The sequence below is a fragment of the Dipodomys ordii genome, unplaced genomic scaffold, assembly GCF_000151885.1.
Source record: "Dipodomys ordii isolate 6190 unplaced genomic scaffold, Dord_2.0 Scaffold188, whole genome shotgun sequence".
Taxonomy (NCBI): domain Eukaryota; kingdom Metazoa; phylum Chordata; class Mammalia; order Rodentia; family Heteromyidae; genus Dipodomys; species Dipodomys ordii.
The window spans coordinates 2,454,958-2,475,039 of record NW_012267404.1 but is presented as its reverse complement, the minus strand read 5'-3'; the positions used below and the strand labels follow the sequence as shown (position 1 = coordinate 2,475,039).

The following is a 20,082-nucleotide window of genomic DNA, read 5'->3' as shown; positions in this document are numbered from 1 at the left end:
CACACACACACACACACACACACACACACACACACACACACACACACACACACACAAAGACAAAGGGCTATTGTCAAGCTGGTTATATATTTTCTTTGTTACAAAGAATGAAGTTAATGAAGATAGGCTTCGTATATGATTACTTGAACGTAAATTATCAAGTGACAGATAAGACTGAATTTAATATTTTAAGACAGAAAAAATTATCTTTTCCAAATGACTTTCTGTAAGTATCCCCTGTAATAAGAATCTAGTGTTGTTAAAGCTCTCTTCTTGCTTTCAATTGATTTTTTCAATTACAGATGTCATCTAAATCCTATCTGGGTAGTACATAAACTTTTTTTTTTTTAAATTGGTCATGGAGTTTGAACTCTGGGCCTGGTCGCTGTCCCTCAGCATTTCAGCTCAAGGCTAGCACCCTACCACTTGAGCCACAACACCACTTCTGGCTCTTTTCTGCTTATGTGGTGCTGGGGAATCAAACCCAGGGCCTCATGTATGCAAGGCAAGCACTATACCACTGAACCACCTTCCCAGCCTACTACATAAACTTTTAAGCCAGCCTGAATTCAAATCCTGGCTCTGATAACTGTGAGATCCTGAGAAGACTAAATCATTTAATACATGCAAGTATTTAGGACAGTCTTTGCTTAAAACAGGCTCGCAGTAAATACTAGCATCATAAATATTGCTAATATTATTGTCTGGATTGTGTTTACAAAGTCAGCATTATAAAACAAAACCACCCAAGCAAACACTGCTTCTTTGCAAAATGATGAGCAAGTTTCAAGTTACGACTGAAGTAATAAACAAAGCTAAGTGTGCAGATAGTGGGAAAAGGGCTTTCTTTGTTATAGGTCACAGCAGGACTGTCAGGTGTTGGCTAAGGAGAGAGAAAGGGAGCGAAATAGTGTTCCATCACCAGCAAAGCTGGGGGGGAGGCTATGGTAAGGATAGGACTGGACTAAGTAGTCAGTTGTAGATGAGAGGTTGTGATGTGTTTGTAAGGTTGGGTCTTGCTTGTACATATTCTTTCAAAAATAAATTTGTGTGTGTGTGTGTGTGCGCGCACATGCGCGTGCGTGCGCGCATGCGGACACACACGCATGTGCCTGTTCTGGGTTCGAACACAGGGCCTGGGCACTGTCCCTGAGATTTTTTCTTAATGTTACCACTTGAACCACAGCTCCACTTTTGGCTTCAAACCATGATCCTTAAATCTCAGCCTCTTGAGTAGCTAAGATTACAGGTGTGAGCCACCAGTACCCAACAATTACTTTTTAAAAAAATCATTTTATTATTTTGTGTCTATGAGAGTGTGTGATTAATCCTGGCAACTATTATCTTTTCTACTTTTTTATGCTTAGCTTCCTTATTTTCTATTCCTGTGGGGTTAGATTACCTTCTAGGCATGTCTCTAAGGAGAATACAACTCTGCAGGGAGGGTATGGGTGTAACTGAGGGTCACTCCTGCAATGGTGCCACACTTAAGTGTTCATATACACAGCCTTAGCTTAGCACTTGAGCAGGGGATGACAAGACATGAATTACAATAGCCACCATTTATATAGCATTTATATAACAAGCCAGGTGTTTTGTTTCATTTGCAGGCACTGTTTCACACCATCCTTCTATCAATCCCATGTGGCAAAATAATCACTCTCATTTTACAAAACGGAGGCTTAGTAAGATTAAGCAGACCTACTCAAGTGATGCAATAATAAGTAGTAGTGCTGAGATTCAGTCCCAGGCAATGTGACTGCAAGGCTGAGCTCTTGATCGGCACAATTGGGTATTTGTTTATACCCAATTTCTCCAAATAAGCTACTGTACCCTGACAAGCATTGATTCTAGAAATATTCCAGTTATATTTCACATTTATAATAATTTTTAAAATCATTTACCAACATGAAGAATAAAAGCTATGCCTGTGTGAATATGTTTAACTCATAGAGACATAAGACTATGGGTGGGCCTATTGCTGGAAAATAAAAACAAAGCATACTGAGATGTATAAAGGAGAGTGCCAACTCCTGTTTGCACTCCGAGTTTTTATTCCCATCATAAACAGCTCTATGGGTCTAGTACAATTCCAAAGAAATAATGTTTGACAAACATAGCCTTTCCAGTGTAGATGTAGATAGAACATGTGCATGCCCTACAAAATGAACAGCAATATCTTTTTTTTTTTGTGGGTCCTGGGGCTTAATCTCAGGGCCTGGGTGCTGTTCCTGAGCCTCTTTGTGCTCAAGGCTAGTACTCTACCACTGCAGCCACAACCACCTCAAGCTTTTTCTTAGTAGTTTATTGGAGATAAGAGTCTCACAGACTTTCCTGCCCAGGCTGGCTTTGAACCATGATCCTCAGATCTCAGCCTCCTGAATAGCTAGGATTATAGGCATGAGTCACTGGTACCTTGCAACAATGTCTTTTAAACATACATCTACATGTATCTGGACCCCAGACACCTGCAAGCATCACTTGTGATTACAAATAAAGCCTTTCTCTGCCAGGTTAAAGGGAACCCTCCTTCTGGGCTAGGTTCTTCCATTGGAGGTTAGGTTTGACTATGAGTAGTAAAAAGGCCTTGAAGATGCCTAACCTCCTGGATTTCTCTCATTTCACCTGCTAGGGATGAGCGTGTCTAGCTAGGCTGCACTTTTTGCTGATAGAGAGCTACTGAATACCAAACAACCATGATCCCTTGTATGACTAGGGATGACTGCAATTGCCTAGCATAGTGTTTCTCCAAGTGAAGTCCCTAAACCTTCAACTTACAATTAACCAGAGTTTGTGCGAAGCTGCTATAAATACTGACAACTATAAATACTGATCACCCAGACCAAGTACATTAAAAATAATAAATCTCATCTTTACCTTAAAAAAAGAAAGAAAACAGATGGCAAGGAGTTAAGACTGTGAACATTAATTTTGAACAAAGTAGCAAAATGGAAAGGTAAAATCTGAACTCCAAATTGGTAAGGTTTGAAGGGTTAAAGAAGCATGGCTAACAGGCAAAAATGGTGGTTTTTAAAGGCATTCATGTGAAACTTAATGGAAGTAGCAGGGGTGGGGGGAGGGGGAGGTACCCTATTTAACAGGAAAAGAGAAGACATGCACAGTCTCCCTTCTTGATCTGTTAAACTTACTGCCATCGGGTTTTATCCTTCAAGGAATTCTTCCTAGAGCTGTCCCCTTCGCTGGCGCTGTCCTCCTCTTCTGTCTCCAGACTTCGGCTGCAGCTCCTGATGATCTGGAAGATGCTGTTGACGGTGGACTCCTTCTCTGAGTTCTTCAAGCCATTCTGTCCCACTCGTTGCAAGAAATTATCTTGCCCACTGTAATCTGCTACAAACTGTGAGGAAAAGACCAAGAATCTGCTATTTCAATGTAAAATGTCTGAATAACCCACTTGGCTAGGGGAACTAAATCATAATAGCAATAAATAACAACATCTGTGCCTATTTTATTGGAAAGAAAACAAGAACCTCCAGGGAAAACATTTTTTTCCACTTCACCACGTGAAAAATACCAAAACTCACACTTATTTCTGCCAAACAACTTTTGTCACTCCACGAATCAACACTCTATTTCACATTTAAAACACAAAAAGCAATATTATTCCAGCATTCCCTAGGGAGAGCATTAGGCACTTCAAAGAGGATGGGCCGAGTTATTTTATCCTTATATTGAGAACTACAATTAAAAAAAAAACCTGGTAAAAGTATACTACTCTTTGAAACAAGATGAAATGACTGGCCCTAAAGGGAGCATTAAGAAAAGCTGTGTGTGTGTGTGTGTGTGTGAGAGAGAGAGAGAGACAGAGAGAGAGAGAGAGAGAGAGAGAGAGAGAGAGAGAGAGAGAGAGAGAGACACAGACAGACAGACAGACAAGGGTCAGTAATAAATGCTGTTACACTAATGACAAGAATGACCTGAGCCATTCCAGGTATGGAATGCCTCAAAGGTTCCATTAAATTCTTTTTAACCACCTTATCTTTTCCTTCTAGTTGCTCAATGTCCCCCTCTCTCCGGCACCCAGTACACTCAGTCAAAACTCACACCATCTTCTCCATTTCCCGGGTCAAGAACAAAAGGCAACGGGCCTTGGAGGACAGGGGCAGTGAGGTCAGAAGCCTGGAGAGTATCTTTAGATAAGGTCCTGGCTTCCTTCAGCTCTGCCCACACAGCTTGAAAACAAGGAGCATTGACCTACCCCATCCTTTCTCTCACTGACTTGGGAAAAGTGAAGCCTCTCACTTGACTTTCTTTATCTTCTGTAGCTAGGCATTCCCAAACAATGAGAAAAACACATCAGCTTTCCAAATAAAAGCTAGAAAACAATACTCTTTCCACTTGTAGTGAACACAGTCCATCAAACCTAACCCAACACTATCGAGCCTCAAGCAGTGCTCATTGGCATTGTCTTCTCCAGAACTTTTGAGAACCAATTTGCGACTTCCAAAACAACATAACAAGGACTACTGTGGACTTGGTGAGGACAGTCAGGGACTGGTGAGACAAGAGGCAGCAAGAGCGCCCCAGAACCTTACCTCTAAAGCCTCTTCCTGGGAGTTGTACCGTGGGCAAAGCTTTAGGAGGCCAGAGGCTCCGTCAAGCACTTCACAGAGCTCCTTCAAAAACACGCCACAGAAGGGAACCACCTTACAACCTGGGATGTGCAGAGCCCGCGTCACCACCTTCCTGTACTCCAGGGAGGACTCATGCTGAGCCATGGCGTCCTTCAGGCTCCGCATGGTCTCAATGTCAGACTGGTCCATGAACTGCCACATTTTTAAAACTTTTCTTGACCTGTTGAAAATTAAGTGACATTTTTATCCAGACTGAAAGAGACACAAAGGAGCTGAATTAAACAGTCTGAATTCCATAGAAATTCCTTTTCTCAACCTTCAAATTGTATGTTGACTTATTAATGTATCTATTTAGGATTCCTGTTTCCATTGACTTCTCCAGGCTGATTATAGAAGGTAGGCAACTGAATGTAAGTTTGAGCTTTTCTGGAAGTCATAGCTAAAAGGCACCCACAGTGGGTAATGTTGATGTACAATAGTAACTCTTCTTTACAGGAAATAAGAAAGTCATTTATTCTGAGCCAGATATGAGTGGCATGATTCCACACAGATTCAAGGCATGTAATGTTCCACTGTGAAACATTTACAGTTATAGAACAAAAGGAAGTCATAAATCATTTCATGCACCCATTACACGGGTGGGAACATGGGTATGAATCTGTGTGTGGGGAGCACAGCAAGGCAGGACATCTCTTCTGAGATGTGTCCTGCATCTGTGGAGATGGAAGGACAAAGTACTCTCACCTCCTGTGAGTCTGCAGTAGACATGGCAGCAGGAGGTTGGGCCCAATCTTTCTGGAAGGTTCTGATAAATAAAATGACTCACAGAAAGTGCCTGAGAGGAAAGACATCCAGAGCTAGGCCCTGAGGGTACAGACTGAGTGGTCATCCAGAGAGTCCATGGCATATTTCCAGGTAACAGGGCAGTGGGAGAGTCAAAAAGGCCAAGGAAGGGGGCTGGAAATCCCATTACCACCCACATGGGTATCCATGAGGTCAAATGGGACTGAATTGGAAAGGAAAGACAAAACATGTCTTCCCACCCTACTACAAGTTTCTGAGACTTGGGCTATGAAATGTGGGAAAGGGAAGTTGCTTTAAATTGAGTGACAGATAGAAATTTTTGATTTAGAGTAGGTTCAAAAATCACGATATGGCATATGGGACCCACAGGACATAAAGTACAACATGACACACACACTGATTTACAAGTGAAACAGAAGTAATATGGTTTTCTTCATCAGCACACAGCACTCATCCCCCACTGGGCCTCTGGTGTTCTCTTTCCCTTTGGTTCTTTATAATTCTCTAACATATCTACGTAGCACCAATTAGAGCTGTTGTGCATTTCTTTTTCAGTATTGGGGTCTGAAGTAAGAGTCTTATGCTCAGCTACCATTTAAGCCACAACTCTATATCCTTTTATTTTGTTATTATTTTGACTATAGTCTCTTAGTTTTTAACCTGGAGCCTCAGAACATGATCCTCCAATCCATGTCTCCATGCAGCCAAAGATAGGAACCACCACTTCTAGCTTATTGGTTGAGATAACTTTTTTTTCTAGAATATCTTCAAATTGAGCTCCTCCTGATTTCTGTCCCCCAAGTAGCTGGACTTAGAGGCATCAGCTATTGAACCTTACTCTGTGTGTGTATGTGTGTGTATGTATATGTATGTGACATTACTGGAGCTTGAACTCAGGGTCTTATACTCTCCCTCAGCTTTTTTCTCCCATGGCTGGTGTTCTACCACTTGAGCTATATCTCTACTTTTGGATTTTTGCTGTAGATAAGAGTCTCTCAAGATGTTTTGCCTCACTTGGCTTTGAACCTCCATTCTTACATCTCAGCCTCCTGAGTGGCTAGGATTATAGGTATGAGCCACTGGCACTTGATTCTGTGTGTGTGTGTGTGTGCGCGTGCGTGCGTGTGTATATATATATATATATATATATATATATATATATATATATTTGGTGGGGGGCATGGGGCTTGAACTCTGGGCTTGGGCACTATCCCTGCACTCTTCAGCTCAAGGTGACCGCTCTACCGCTTGAGCTATAGCACCACTTCTGGTTTTCTAGTGGTTTATTGGAGATAGGAGTCTCACAGACTTTTCTGCCTGGGCTGGCTCTGAACCGTGATCCTCAGATCTCAGCCTCCTGAGTAGCTAGGATTATAGCTGTGAGCCACAGGCACCTGGCTTATGTTTGTATATTTAAAAAAATTTCTTTTATGTATGTATGTACTAGTATTGGGGCTTGAACTCCTGGCCTCCTGCTTTTGATTTTTTTTTTCTGCTCCAGGCTAGCATGCTACCACTTGAGCCGTACCCCACTTTTGACTTTTTGCTGGTTAATAAGAGATAAGAGTCTCACATACTTATTCCTGGGCTGGCTTCAAACCTCAATCTTCAGATCTCAGCCTCCTGAGTAGCTAGGATTACTGCCATAAACCACCAGCATCCAGCTTGTTTGCATATTTTTAAGCACTGAATAAGTAAGTAACCATACTACCTGTGCTTTGAAGCACCTTGTTCCATTCCCTCCACTCCCCCTCACCTATTCTTTTCTTTCTTAAACTTAGTCTCCTGTTTCTGAGATTCACTCATGCGCACTAGCATGGAGAATGGGTTACTTATTAACTATAAAGTGACTGAAAGCCCCAGGACCTTCCAGCCTATCACTAAGGTTTGGAGGGAGAGCCAGTTGGGTAGGTTTGGAAGGCAGTGGAGCTGAATTACAAAGCAGTGACAATTCTTCTTTAAAATTTATTTTTTCTGGCAGTAAAGCAGAGGTATAAACATAAGAAGCAAAGGAATGAATGAGATACAGTTCTCATTTACAATCTCCTGTGTGAGCTCAAACTACACTTGGCAGTAAAGGACACACTTCAGCGAAGATCAATTATTTATTGTTAGATGGGCAACTGGCACTCTTCTGCTACTTTTCCAACCTGAAATCCCTATATAGGTACCTGGAGAATCAAATAAAAATCCTTTTTTTTTTTTTTACTGTCTTATATTAACTGCGCAAAGAGTATATTTCCATTTATGCATCTAAGAACTGTAATCAAATTCATCCCTCTAGTACTCTTATTTCCTGTTCCCCTTTATTGTTGCACATATTTTTACAATTTTAATGGGCTTCATTATTCTATTTTCATGCATGTAAATTACCTCAATCATAGTCATCACCTGTGTCCTCCTCCTTCCGACTGGTTCTCCTCTCAAACAGTCCCTGTTTTATATTCATGTCATTCTTTCATTTCTTTTTCTTTTTAATAGTCTAGATTCTACATGAGCAAAAGATGCAGGAGATGTCTTCCTGAGTCTGGCTTACTCTGCATAACATGATAATATCCAGTTCCATCCATTTTCTGCAAATAATATAATTACATCTTCCTCATGGCTGAATAATTCTTACTAGTGTGTATACCACATTTTTTTCCTACTTATCTGTTGATGGGCACCAACGTTGAGGCCATATTTTGGCTATTATGAATAGTGCTATGGTGTACAGGCAACTCTGTTGCATGCTGACTGATGCTCATTTGGTTATATGCCCAGGAGTAGGGCAGTGGGATCATATGGATGTTCTATTTCTTTAGTTTCCTAAGGAACCTCCATACTGATTTCCACAATGGCTTCACTAATTTACTTTCTCGTCAACAGTGTACGAGTGTGCCATTCCTCCATTATCCTCAACAGTATTTAGTGGAAGACAACTTGTTCCTCAAAATTATCACTACCAATTGCCCACCCTGGGTAAGTGTGGCTGTTTGGAAAATTAATTCAGAGCCATTCTGTTGGAAAGAGGGATCCATCCAGATTTCCATATCCCCACTGCCTTACCTGAGGCCAGCCAAGAACTCCATGACAGCATTGTAGTTGCCCATGTTCCAGCAGCATTTGGCCACATGCACCAAATATGAGAAGACCTCCCGCTTCTCCTCCATTGATCCTGCTGTGAGGATCAGCCATGTTACCCAGGAGCTCACCTGGAAGACGAAGAAGGGCAGTCACTGAAGAGGGGTCCTGGGAGCTTGATTACTTTTTTTTTATTATTGAATTCATAGGCCTTGCACTTGTTTGTCTTTCTTGTTTATGGCTGCAGCTTTACCACTTGAGCCACACCTGTAGCCTGGCTTTGTCTGTCTGTATGTGCCTATGCTGGGACTTGAACTCAGAGTCTCATACTCTTGTTCAGCTTTTATGTTTATGGATGGTATTCTACCACTTGAGCCATATATCACTGCTGGCTTTTTGCTAGTTAAGATAAGAGATAAGAGTCTCTGGGCTTCAAACCTTGATCCTCCTGTTCTCGGCTCCCTAAGTAGCTAAAATTACAGGTGTGAGCTGCTGAAGCTAGATACTTTTTTTTTTTCAAAAAAGGAATTGCCATTTAACAATGTAGTTTATGAATACAATGCATACTTTTCAAATGAATTTTTTTCAGCTTTTTAAACTCAGTTTGGTACTAGGAAAAGAAGGACTTAGCTAAGATCCCAAACTAAAACCTAGCTCCATCACCTCACTAATGACTCTAGGCAAGTCATTAATCTCTCCTTTATAGTAAGGGAACCACATAAAATTCCTCTTGATCTAGATAATTCCGTGACACTGTAATAAGGCCTAAGGATAATTTGATAGAATTGTATTTGACTGCTAGACATCAAAATGAAATTCAGTCAACACAATTAGCCCATAAATTGAAAAACATTTGTCAAGAAGTAAAATATGCAATATGAAATTAAAAATACAAAAAGCACTTTTCAATCACCTTTCATATATATGTAATCAATTATATTTTTTCAGATGACAAAATAAGGAGCAGATAGAACACTTACATAGCACTTGTTAGTCCAGGGTCTGTTCTAAGCATTACCTATGTTATCTCATAACAATCCTAAGAATGGGGAACTAGACACTTGCTTAAGGTCCTCAACCATTAGGTGGCAAAGGTTAAGAGTTGGACTTAAAGCATCTGTTTCCATATTGTATGCCTAATATGGACACACAAATCCTAATGCTCACCAGCACCAGGATTAAATTTATGTGAGTATAATTTATTTTGTTTCTACTAAACAAATAAGAGAATAAATTAATATTCATTTCTTACATCTACATTCCCCTTTATGATATGTAGCCTTGAAGTCATCTCTTTTAAAATGTAAGATCATTTTGCTGCTTCTTTGCTATAATAGTATTTTTCTGGACACACAGTGTCCATCTGAGTTGCTTTCTCCACATCTGGGTGGATAGCTCAGTTGTTAGATCAAAGCTATGGTCTTGACCCCACATGATTCTATTAGTTACATGTAAGTCAGCAACAATTCTAACTGGAGAACAAATCTTTCCCCAGCCATCATGAGAGTGAAGCCTGAACAGAGTTCATGGTGACCCAGACAAAGGAAGAAATAGGAGTTCAAAGTCAAGGGCATACTGCCCACAAGTTGAAAAAATGATAAGGATTAATGGCACTCAGTGTTGGCAGCAACCATAGAGGGCAGTCCAACCCAATTTTTCCAGATCAAGAATCTATGGCTCATTAGAGAAGTGACTTTCCACAGTTATGACCTGGTAGATGTTAAAACTAGGACTCTCAGTGCTCTGTCTTTCATCATCTGATGAAAGGTGATAGTTCGTGTGTACAAGGCCCTAGGCAGGTAATCCTAAGCATTCAATTTGGGGTTATGCATCTGAAGACAAAAGCTGAAATAAAAGACTAAGATTTTAAGCAAGACCCCTCAAGTCATTAAAGTATAAAAACAAATAAGCACAATAACAACAAATTAATCAAAAACAGAATTCAAAGAATTGATATGGTTTCCAATCCCTATATAGAAACAAATAGGAAAATAGCAACAGGGAATTCTGGTGAAAAAACAGGGTATACAGAAACATTGGGGTGAAAATACGTCTTTTCCTTTCTGAAATAGGCTGAAGAAAAATATGATGAGCTAACTGCCACCGCTAAGCCTGGCCTGTGCCCAGGAGCCCCTCAGTACACCCTTGTGTTCTCTACCTGCTTTGGACAACGCTGGCCGTCAGGCAACATCGGAAAAGATCTAGAATCAGGATCTAAGACAAGCCTTGTCCAGATCTTCCCAGGTACTCTCTAGGTTCCCCTAAACTGACTATAGTGGTTATAAACAATCTCTCATTCACTGCCTCCATGCCTTGTCATTCACCCATTTAAAAGTCATTTTTGTAAAACCCCAGCTCCATTAGACCAAGAAGTTACCTTGCCAACAGAGACTGACTATCTTTGGTGCTGCTTTCCAATTCTCTTAGTAGGCCCTATCCTACAAAGGAAGAGAACAGTCAGAACCATAATATTGTCAGCTCTTCGGGTTGGAAATTCAAACTCTTTTTCTTACGAATGAAAATAAGATCAAAATGAACTCCAAGAAATGTAAACAAGGTTTTTTGTTTTTTTGGGTCCGGTCATGGGGCCTGAACTCTGGACCTGGGCACTGTCCCTCAGCTCTTCAGCTCAAGGCTAGCGCTCTACCACTTGAGCCACAGCACCACTTCCGCCTTTTTTATTTTTGCTTAGGTGGTGCTGAGGAATTGAACCCAGGGCCTCCGGCATGCAAGGCAAGCGCTCTACACTTTCCCAGCCCATAAACAAGGTTTTTTTTTTTTTATTGTATTGTTTGCAGGTTTTTTTTCTTTCTTTTGGTTTATTCCCTTTTGTCACTGCTTTTGATTTCTGTATCCTTTGTCCTGTATGTAAGTTTATCTGATTTGGGGAGGAGAAGGGAAAACACAGAAACTATGTGGATAAAAGGTGAACTAATCCAGCAGTGATACTAAATGGACACTATTTTGGAAACGAACTATACAACTTTGGGGAAGGAAGAATGGTAGGAGGGGGAAAACTGGGAGAAAATGAGGGAGGTGGTGACACTATTCAAAAAGAAATGTGCTCATTACCTGACTGTGTAACTAACTCCTTTGTACCTCACTTTTATAATAAAACTTAAAGAAGAAAAAAAATAGATCCTGATTTTTTTTTTTTGGATTGGTTATGGGGCTTAAACTCTGGGCCTGGACTGTTCCTGAGCTCTTCAGCTCAAGATGAGCACTCTACCACTTGAGTCACAGCACCACTTCCAGTTTTCTGGTGGTTAATTGGAGATAAGAGACTCATGGACTTTCCTGCCCAGGCTAGCTTTGAACCACGTTCCTCAGATTTCAGCCTCCTGAGTAGTTAGGATTACAGGCGTGAGCCATCAGCACCTGGTGAGATCCTGGTGGTTACTCAAAGTCACCCAACTCATGGGACTTCTGGTTATGTCTTCCCATGGCTTTAGTTCCTTTCTTGGCAAGTTAGAGTTTCTGGTAAGTTACTATTCTTCTAGATTATTCTGATACCACAGGATGACTGGAAAGGGTTAAATACTCCTCCCTCAGGGAGAAGCCTGCTTCTCTGAGCAGGGGAAGACTATGGCTGGGTTTGTGTCTCAATCCTGATCACAGATCCAGATTTATTTCCTATCAGTCAAATCATTTTCCATACACTTTCCCACAACACTAGGAAAAAAATAGAGATAGTGAATTTCACATGGAAACCTAATTTAAACCAACTGTTCCATCAGCAAGGGTAAGTCCCCAGGGCCTGGTTGTTGAGATTATGTAAACACTGTATCATAAACACACACACACACACACACACACACACACACACACACACACACACATGTGCTTACAAATTTCAGAAACTATTCTTGTGGTCTAATGTAGTCATACTTTTACTAACATTAAGTGGTAAAAATTTCATTGATGAGATAAAATAAGTGAAAAATACAAGATCCAGCAGGGCCTGATGGCACTGTCATCCCAGCACTCAAGAAGCTAGGGCTAGCGGATTGTGAGTTCAAGGCCAGATGGGATTATATAGTAAAAGCTTATTTCAAAAAACTAAAAAAGGAAAAAAACAAGATTCAATGATGAATACCAAAATACTGCCCAGTGTATAAATAAATTGTGGTCATAGCTTATAAGTGGAAAAGGGGATGTATTACCAAAATCAGGAGTTTCAGGGTACTAACATAAAGAAAAGCAAAATCACAGTAAGTATGAAGTATGATTGCTGTAGCATGGCAGTACCAGAGGAGCAAGGAGTTTTATGTTGCCTAATTTTCAATAGCACAGAAAAAGGAAAGAATGAAACTTCAGCCCTTTCCATCTTTTTTTTTCTGCACATGGTTATTTCTAAAAGCTTTGTTATATCCTAAGTAGCTATCAACAGTATCTCAGTTCTTTCAGAGCTTCTCCCAGAAAGCTCTGGGATTGCCCTGATGACCTTAATCCCTGGACTAGGTCTACCATGCCTCCACAATTGACCTTCTTCAAACACCCTTCATTTGCCTTTTAACTATGCTTAGGCCCACTGAACATCTTACACTCTCTTCTCACACGTACTGGAATCTCTCTAGCTTGGAAGGAAGGACTGTTCTTGTTCCATGCAAAGTGATTAGTCCCTGGCCCACCATATCTCACCTGTGTCCTCGGTAAAGCCAAGTCCTCATCTTGGCCCATCAGGTCCCTGTCCATTCTCCCACCTCACCTCACCACTCCCTCACAGGCTTGCTTTTAGAGGTGAACCAGGTTTCCTCTCACCTCAGGAATTTGGGGTGGTTGCTCTTTCTACAGAAGGCTCCCTCCAGCTTAGCTTGCTCTTTAGCTCACAGGTACTGAATCTTTTAGAACATCTCTTGGCCGGCAATCAGGATTCTACCCTTGGGCCACTGACCTCAGAGGAGCCCTCACTGACCCTGCTGTGGCCATGCCTCTCTCCATAGTGGGAAGGCTGAGGCTGGGGAGGACATGGACAACCACAAGCTGTGAATCTACTTCTTGGTCATTCATCCCTGTAGGTTCAGGCCTCCCAGGTCCTCCTGTAAAATCATCCACAACACTTCCTTCTATCTAGATAAACCATAAAGGGCTCCCGTAGTGGCAGTGGTAAATGAGAAGAGTTTGAACTTGAGACCTGGGGTGCCATACACTGACATACAGGCCAACAGAGACAGGAAGAGACAGTGGGTGGGGCCATAGCCTGGAGTCACCTTTTACTTGGTGGGGGAGAGAAGCAGTCCTTAGGAATCTGACAGCTATATCACCTTCTGGGGGACCTGGACTTCCCTCCTGGATGACATCCATATGTTACACGGGCAGCAGTGCTGTTGTTCACATTTGGCCAACATTGGGTTACATGTGCTCATAGATAGGTTATATCTTAGTGGCTAGCTGCGATCTGTCTCTGTTAATCTTAATGAAAATTACTGAATAAATGAGTAAATACATGAATGATGCTTACTTCCTCTAGAAAGGCATTCCTGATGGTTCGTTGGCACCTTACATGCAATTCCTTTCTGTTTCTCTTTGAGTTAATGTAGGACCTTGGGCCCAAAGTTATGTCTACATGTGGTTTCTCACCATTCCATGGACGTGCATTTGGTTTATTTTGGTTATATTTGTATGCCTGGCTCTTTCACATAGGTCTATTCTGTCTCCCCTAGCAGACCTTGAGTTCTCAAGGGCAGAGACCATCTTTTCCCACACTTCCAGGACAAGGATGCTTGGTGCCTTTGGCAGACGGGCTGACCATCCCAAGTCCCAGGAGGCTGTGGGCAGGAAGGATTCTCAGCCTCCAAGTGCTCAGAAATTATATTTGGGGGAATAAAAGCCTAAACATCTCCTATTGCTACTCTCAAGTCCAGGAAAAGGAGACAAGTGATGTGTTGCCAGTTTAAAAAAAATATTCTGAGTACAAATTTCCATAGAAAGATGAGATCCCTTACAATGGCTATCTGGTCACTGTGACTGCAAAGGTTGGGATCAGATGGTGAAATCTATAGAAGACAATGGTAATTTAGACAAAGTTCCTCTTGAGTTGATGATTTGACAGGCACATCCATGTCTAGACTATAAGGACTAAAGCAGCCCTCTAACTGGGGCATCCATGCAAGATCCGTGAATACTGCATACATACCCATATAAGCAGTAGTCCTCAAGAGCACTTACATTGGAGTCACTGGCAATGGTGGTGTTGATGATGGTAGTGTTTGCTCAAATGCAGATCCCAAGGCCTCAACTAGACTGAGAAATCAGACTCTCCAAGGTAAGGCCCCGGAACCTGCATTTTCAGATAAACGTCCTGGAGATTCCTAACTGCATTAAAGTTCGGGAACTGGGCTCAGTGATTATTTCCTGTACCCTGGGTCCTTGAGTCATAGCTCTGGCACCATTTTGTAGTGACAATTCAATACTGTAAGCCAGCCACTCTGGCCTCATTATGCTAACTGTATCTGTGTCTGAGGAGCCAGAGGGAGGCAGCACAATTAGTGGTGGAAGTCATGGGAGTTGGTGGGGCTGCAACCTGTCTCATCATTTTCATGCACACCCCCCCAGAGCCAGCAACCTAACTTCTCTAAATCTCAATTCATTTTTCAGTAAAATAGGAATCATAGCAATACTTACAAAATTAGAAATTAGATCTAAATGTCGCAAAATAATGCTTAATGTAGCCGGGTGCTGGTGGCTCATGCCTGTAATCCTAGCTACTCAGGAGGCTGAGATCTGAGGATCATGATTCAAAGCCAGCCCAGCCAGGAAAGTCTGTGAGACTCTTTATCTCCAATAAACCACTCAGAAAACCGGAAGTAGTGCAGTGGTTAAAGTGGTAAAGCACTCACCTTGAGCTGAAGTGCTCAGGGACAGCTCCCAGGCCCAGAGTTCAAGCCCCATGACCAAAAAACAAAACCACAAAACAAAAAACAACAAAAAGTTTACTGTGAGTGGTAGAGGACTCAGAAATCCTGAAAACAGAAGTCTGTTTGTCAAGCAAGAAATAATTTTAAAATACTTATTTAAATTGAGTTGTTAACTTGCAACTGGAAAGAAAAAGTTTTGCTAGATGTGATGATACACACCTGCAATCCCAACATTAGGAGGCTGAGGTAAGATGACCATTGAGTTCAAAGTCAGCACAGCTATGTAAGTAAGAAGCTATCTCAAAAAACCAAATACACCTGGGTTTGAAAGGATTCTCTTGGCTTATAATACGAACTGACTAACTATTATATGGTAAATCACGTGGGCACTAGTAAACAAACAACTCACAGCCTTTTGGAACAAAATCACCCAAGCAAGTATATTTGATGTTCTGACTGAATACAGTACAAGGTCAACTTTATCCATTTATGTACTATATCTCTGCATTTCAGTCCTTCTACCAGTCCTCAGTCCCAGTTGCCCTAGACACTTTATTTATATCTCTGTAACAGTGCTTATTCTTTCCACAAACAGTTACTGCATGCCTGTGAATTTGCAGGAACTATGCTAGGCATGGGGGCAGGAATCATCAAAGCAAGTTTAAGCAGCCTAAGATGGCTTACTCTGTCCTGCAACCAGATCCGTTACATTACTGTACTCAATAGAATTGAATGGATTATTCATTTTGAAGTCTATTACAAAATGGTATTCCAAAGCTTCATCTCATGAATGTCATCTCCTTTCATAAAAGCATGTATTGAGAGTTCTCAGATGAAACGTTGGTTATTTTATCCTATTTTAACATAGTGGGATTAAAATCCACAATTAACAGTCACAGAAAGAAAAATCTTGACATAAATGAGCTGATAGCTTGAAAGTATCTGAATCCTAGTGCAGGATTATTTAAGAAATCATTTTCTTCTTCTTAGGATTTCAATAATCATAATAACAGCTTCTGTATGTCAAAATGTATTTGTGATAAAGACTCTGCTAAGTACTGATACTGTTTCTTTTAAGAGAAGAACGTGGAGGTTCAGAATGGTTAAGCCATCCTGCCCAAGTTTACACACTTATAAACTTAGAATGATCCAAATACAAAGCCTGTGCTTTGGGGGGCCAGGTATGGAGGCACATATTTATTTTTCAGCCCAGCACTCGAGAGGTGGTAGAGGAAAAAGCATCATGAGTTTGAGACCAGCCTGGGCTACAAGAACCTATCTCAAAAAGACTATTTAAAAACCAACCAAACAAAAGTGCCTGTGTTTTAAACAACTATACTCTATTACTTTCTGTTTTCTCTTAGGAAGATGAGACCCCCTATAGAACTGATGATATCTTTGAGTTTCAGACAATCACTGTAATCTACTGGGCAAAGATATGCTTCTTGATGAAGACCATAGAAAGTTCAGCTACAGGGCCTGAGTGATACATCTAAGTCAGATCCCTTTTAAAAACAGAATGTTAGCTCTCTGAGAAGACACAGAAAGCGAGGTGTTGGCACTGGCTGGTTGTTTAGCAACATTCCTATTCTGTTGTCCATCCATCTCTGGTATGCAGAATTGGACTGGCTCCTCCTGAATTCAAGTTGTGGAAGGGGGGAAGGTGTGGGAGAGATTCTATCTTGCAATTCATTCCTGGGATACAGGGAGGTCAGCATCAGGAGACACCCCAGGAGAGCTACTCCCCAAGCTGCTACCTGGGTTCTGAGCCTCTTCTCCATAGTAGGCTAGGGGAGTCCAAAAAATGCCTACGTATTCAGCAAATCACTACTGCTTCCTACTCCCAAGGAGCTCACAGTCCTGTGGGGGAAGGTCAGGGGCAAGGCAGGCAGGCCTTGTCCTCCCACAGCATGGTAGCATTTGTACAGCCCAGCATGACCTGCCCTTGCTCACTGGGGTCTTTCCCCTGGGAGGAAGGCTTTCACTCTTCTCTTCTACTATATGATCCTGCCTGGGCAGTGCCAGTGGGAACTGTGACACATTTTTTTCATTTCTGACATCAATGAAATTATAATACCAAATGCTCTTTTTTTTTTTTTGGTCGGTCATGGGGCTTGAACTCTGGGCCTGGGCGCCGTCCCTCAGCTCTTCAGCTCAAGGCGAGTGCTCTACCACTTGAGCTACAGCACCACTTCCTCCAAATGCTCTTATGAAGTCTACTTAAATAGACTCTATTTTAAGCATTGTACAGCTTTAATCCATTAAGTTCTACAATAACCTAATGATGAGGTCTATCATAATCACCCCCATTTAATAAAGTAGAAGCGCTGAGAGGTTAGTCATTTGACCAAGGTCACAAAGCTGGTAAATGGTGGAGGTAGATCCCACTGAACTCCACTGGCACAGTTGGTTCTCAAGCACTTGTTACTTGTGGCTCTGTCTTTGCTCTTCTTGAATCCATTTTAATGTTGACATCCTCTATCCAGATGCTTTCCCTCACTCAACTTATGACCTATGGCCTCTCTGCTGTTGGCTTAAATATCTAAATGTGAACAGGATTATTTCCACCTGGAGGACCCACAGCTCATCTTGTCCCCTGTCCTTGATTCCTCTGTCACTTCATCCAATAAACATCTAGTATCCCAGATCTCACCTCCTCTAGGAAGCCTTTCCTGAATCATCAGACAGCTAGAGGATCCTCTGTGCAAATACAACTTTATGGCTGCACTTACTATCCTGTACTGTAACTGCTATCCCCTGGCTCCTGCCACTGGAGAAGGAGCTCTTTGCGGACAGCACTGTTCACTCATCTGTTTTCAAGCACAGGGTCTGGCCTGAGAGGTGGTGCTCTACAACATCTTGCTTTGAGTTACGCAGAAAATAAAGTCGTCGGCTCCACAGTCTCTCTACTGAGAGACAAGCTATACACCTGCTGCCCAAGGCCTATGCGTGCTGCAGTATGACAAATGAAGAAGAGCCATTTACTCCAGAGACCACAGTCACTGGATTTGATTTTGGTACCCTGGATATTGTATATAGGTGTATCTGAATTAGGGAAGGGAAAGGGAACAGTGCCACTTTCGGCTTTTTCTGCTTATGTGGTGCTGAGGAATCGAACCCAGGGCCTCATTCATGCAAGGCAAGCACTCTCCCACAAGGCTACCTTCCTAGTCCTCTTTAGATAGTCTTTTAGGGATAGATTCTTGTATCCCACACTGGCCTCAAACTCATGACACTGTTTTGGTGAGCTGAACCAGAAGGACCTTATGAAACAAGGAAACATTCTATGAGTCACTCTAGGTTCCAGGCAGATAGGAATCTGTCTCAGGTTAGCAGAAGAGAGCCCAGCAAATGTACATACAGCCATATATGATGATACTAAGTGAAACGAACTCCAAGACATGGAAACAAGAGGTTTTACTTTGTTGTTGTTGTTTTTAATGTACTGTGAGATTTCTTTTGCATTTTTTCCTATAGTTTATCCCCTGTTGTCACTGTATTTGATTTTGGTACCCTGGATATTGTATATAGATGTATCTGATTTAGGGAAGGGAAAGGGAACAACAAAATAGTGAGACAAAGGACAAGGAGCAAACCAATGCAACAGCGATACTCACAAGACAATGTGTTGGAAATGAACTGTACAACTTGGGTGGAGAGATTGGGAGAAGGTAAGTGGGAGAAAAATGAGGGAGGGAATAACAAGTCTGACAGGAAATGTACTCACTACCTTACTTATATGTAACTGTAATCCCTCCATATATCACCTTGACAATAAAGTAAAAAGAGCCCAGCAAGTCACTATTTCACTTGGCATGAAATACAAGCTTTTACCAACTGCAATGCAGAAGATGGGCAAGGATCAAGAGACTAACCACCAAACTAACACTAGTGATTAAGCCAGAAGGACAGAATAGCAAGGAAGAAAATGGTGTGAATGTTTTACTGGGTGTTCCCCTGAAGACAGATTTGTGTGAAGAAACAAAAGATACTAGCATTTTACTAAGATCAATTAACTCTCAGCCCTAGACGTAGTATGTGTAAAATCTGCTGTCTGTGCAGTGCAGGAATGTAAGGTGAGTTTCTAAAATGGATTGCTGGGGAACAAACTTGATGAGACCCAAATCCTTTCCTCTCATCTGCTCTGTCCCACGGGAGGAGGGCATGTAGGGGGCAGGCAGGGTACAAGAGCATGTGATGACAAAGAATGGAAGACTCCGAGCCAGGGCTATACAAAGTCATTCCTTGACTCTGCCTTTTACAGTCTGTGACCTTGAATGAGTTTTACTATGTCCATACTCTATCGCCTCACCTATAAAGTGCGGGTAACCAAATGTCCTATATTATGAGGGGGTGATGAATAAAAGGGCTAATATAGGTAAATATTTCCAGTGTTCCCAGTGAGCACATGTTCAATAAATGTCACCTACTATTGATCATTGGAAGGAGAATAAGTAGCTCCTTTTTCAAGCTGTAGGCCTAATGGAACAGTGCCAACTTTGTTTCTCTGCTTAGCAGACTGGGACTTTTCATGGATGGGAACCTCCAGAAGACTTAACCTTCATTATTTTAAAAAGAAACCAGAAAGTGGCTCTGTGGCTCATATGGTAGAGTGCTTGCCTTGAACTGATGAGCTCAGGGACAGTGCCCAAGCCCAGAGTTCAAGCCCCATGACTGACAGAGAAAGAAAGAAAGAAAGAAAGAAAGAAAGAAAGAAAGAAAGAAAGAAAGAAAGAAAGAAAGAAAGAAAGAAAGAAAGAAAGAAA

The 20,082-nt window shown here is 41.6% G+C and overlaps 1 protein-coding gene across 2 annotated transcripts in view; it reads right to left on the bottom strand.

Annotated features, from left to right (window-relative positions):
- Positions 1-20,082, bottom strand: part of Plce1 (phospholipase C, epsilon 1) — a 241,247-nt gene that overhangs the window by 60,546 nt on the left and 160,619 nt on the right. For both annotated transcript variants that reach the window (XM_013034379.1, XM_013034380.1), the window contains exons 4-6: positions 8,445-8,590; positions 4,554-4,812; positions 3,150-3,355 (exon numbers count right to left, since the gene is read on the bottom strand). In XM_013034379.1, the coding sequence (XP_012889833.1) occupies positions 3,150-3,355; positions 4,554-4,812; positions 8,445-8,590 (611 nt within the window). The remainder of the gene's footprint in view (positions 1-3,149; positions 3,356-4,553; positions 4,813-8,444; positions 8,591-20,082) is intronic.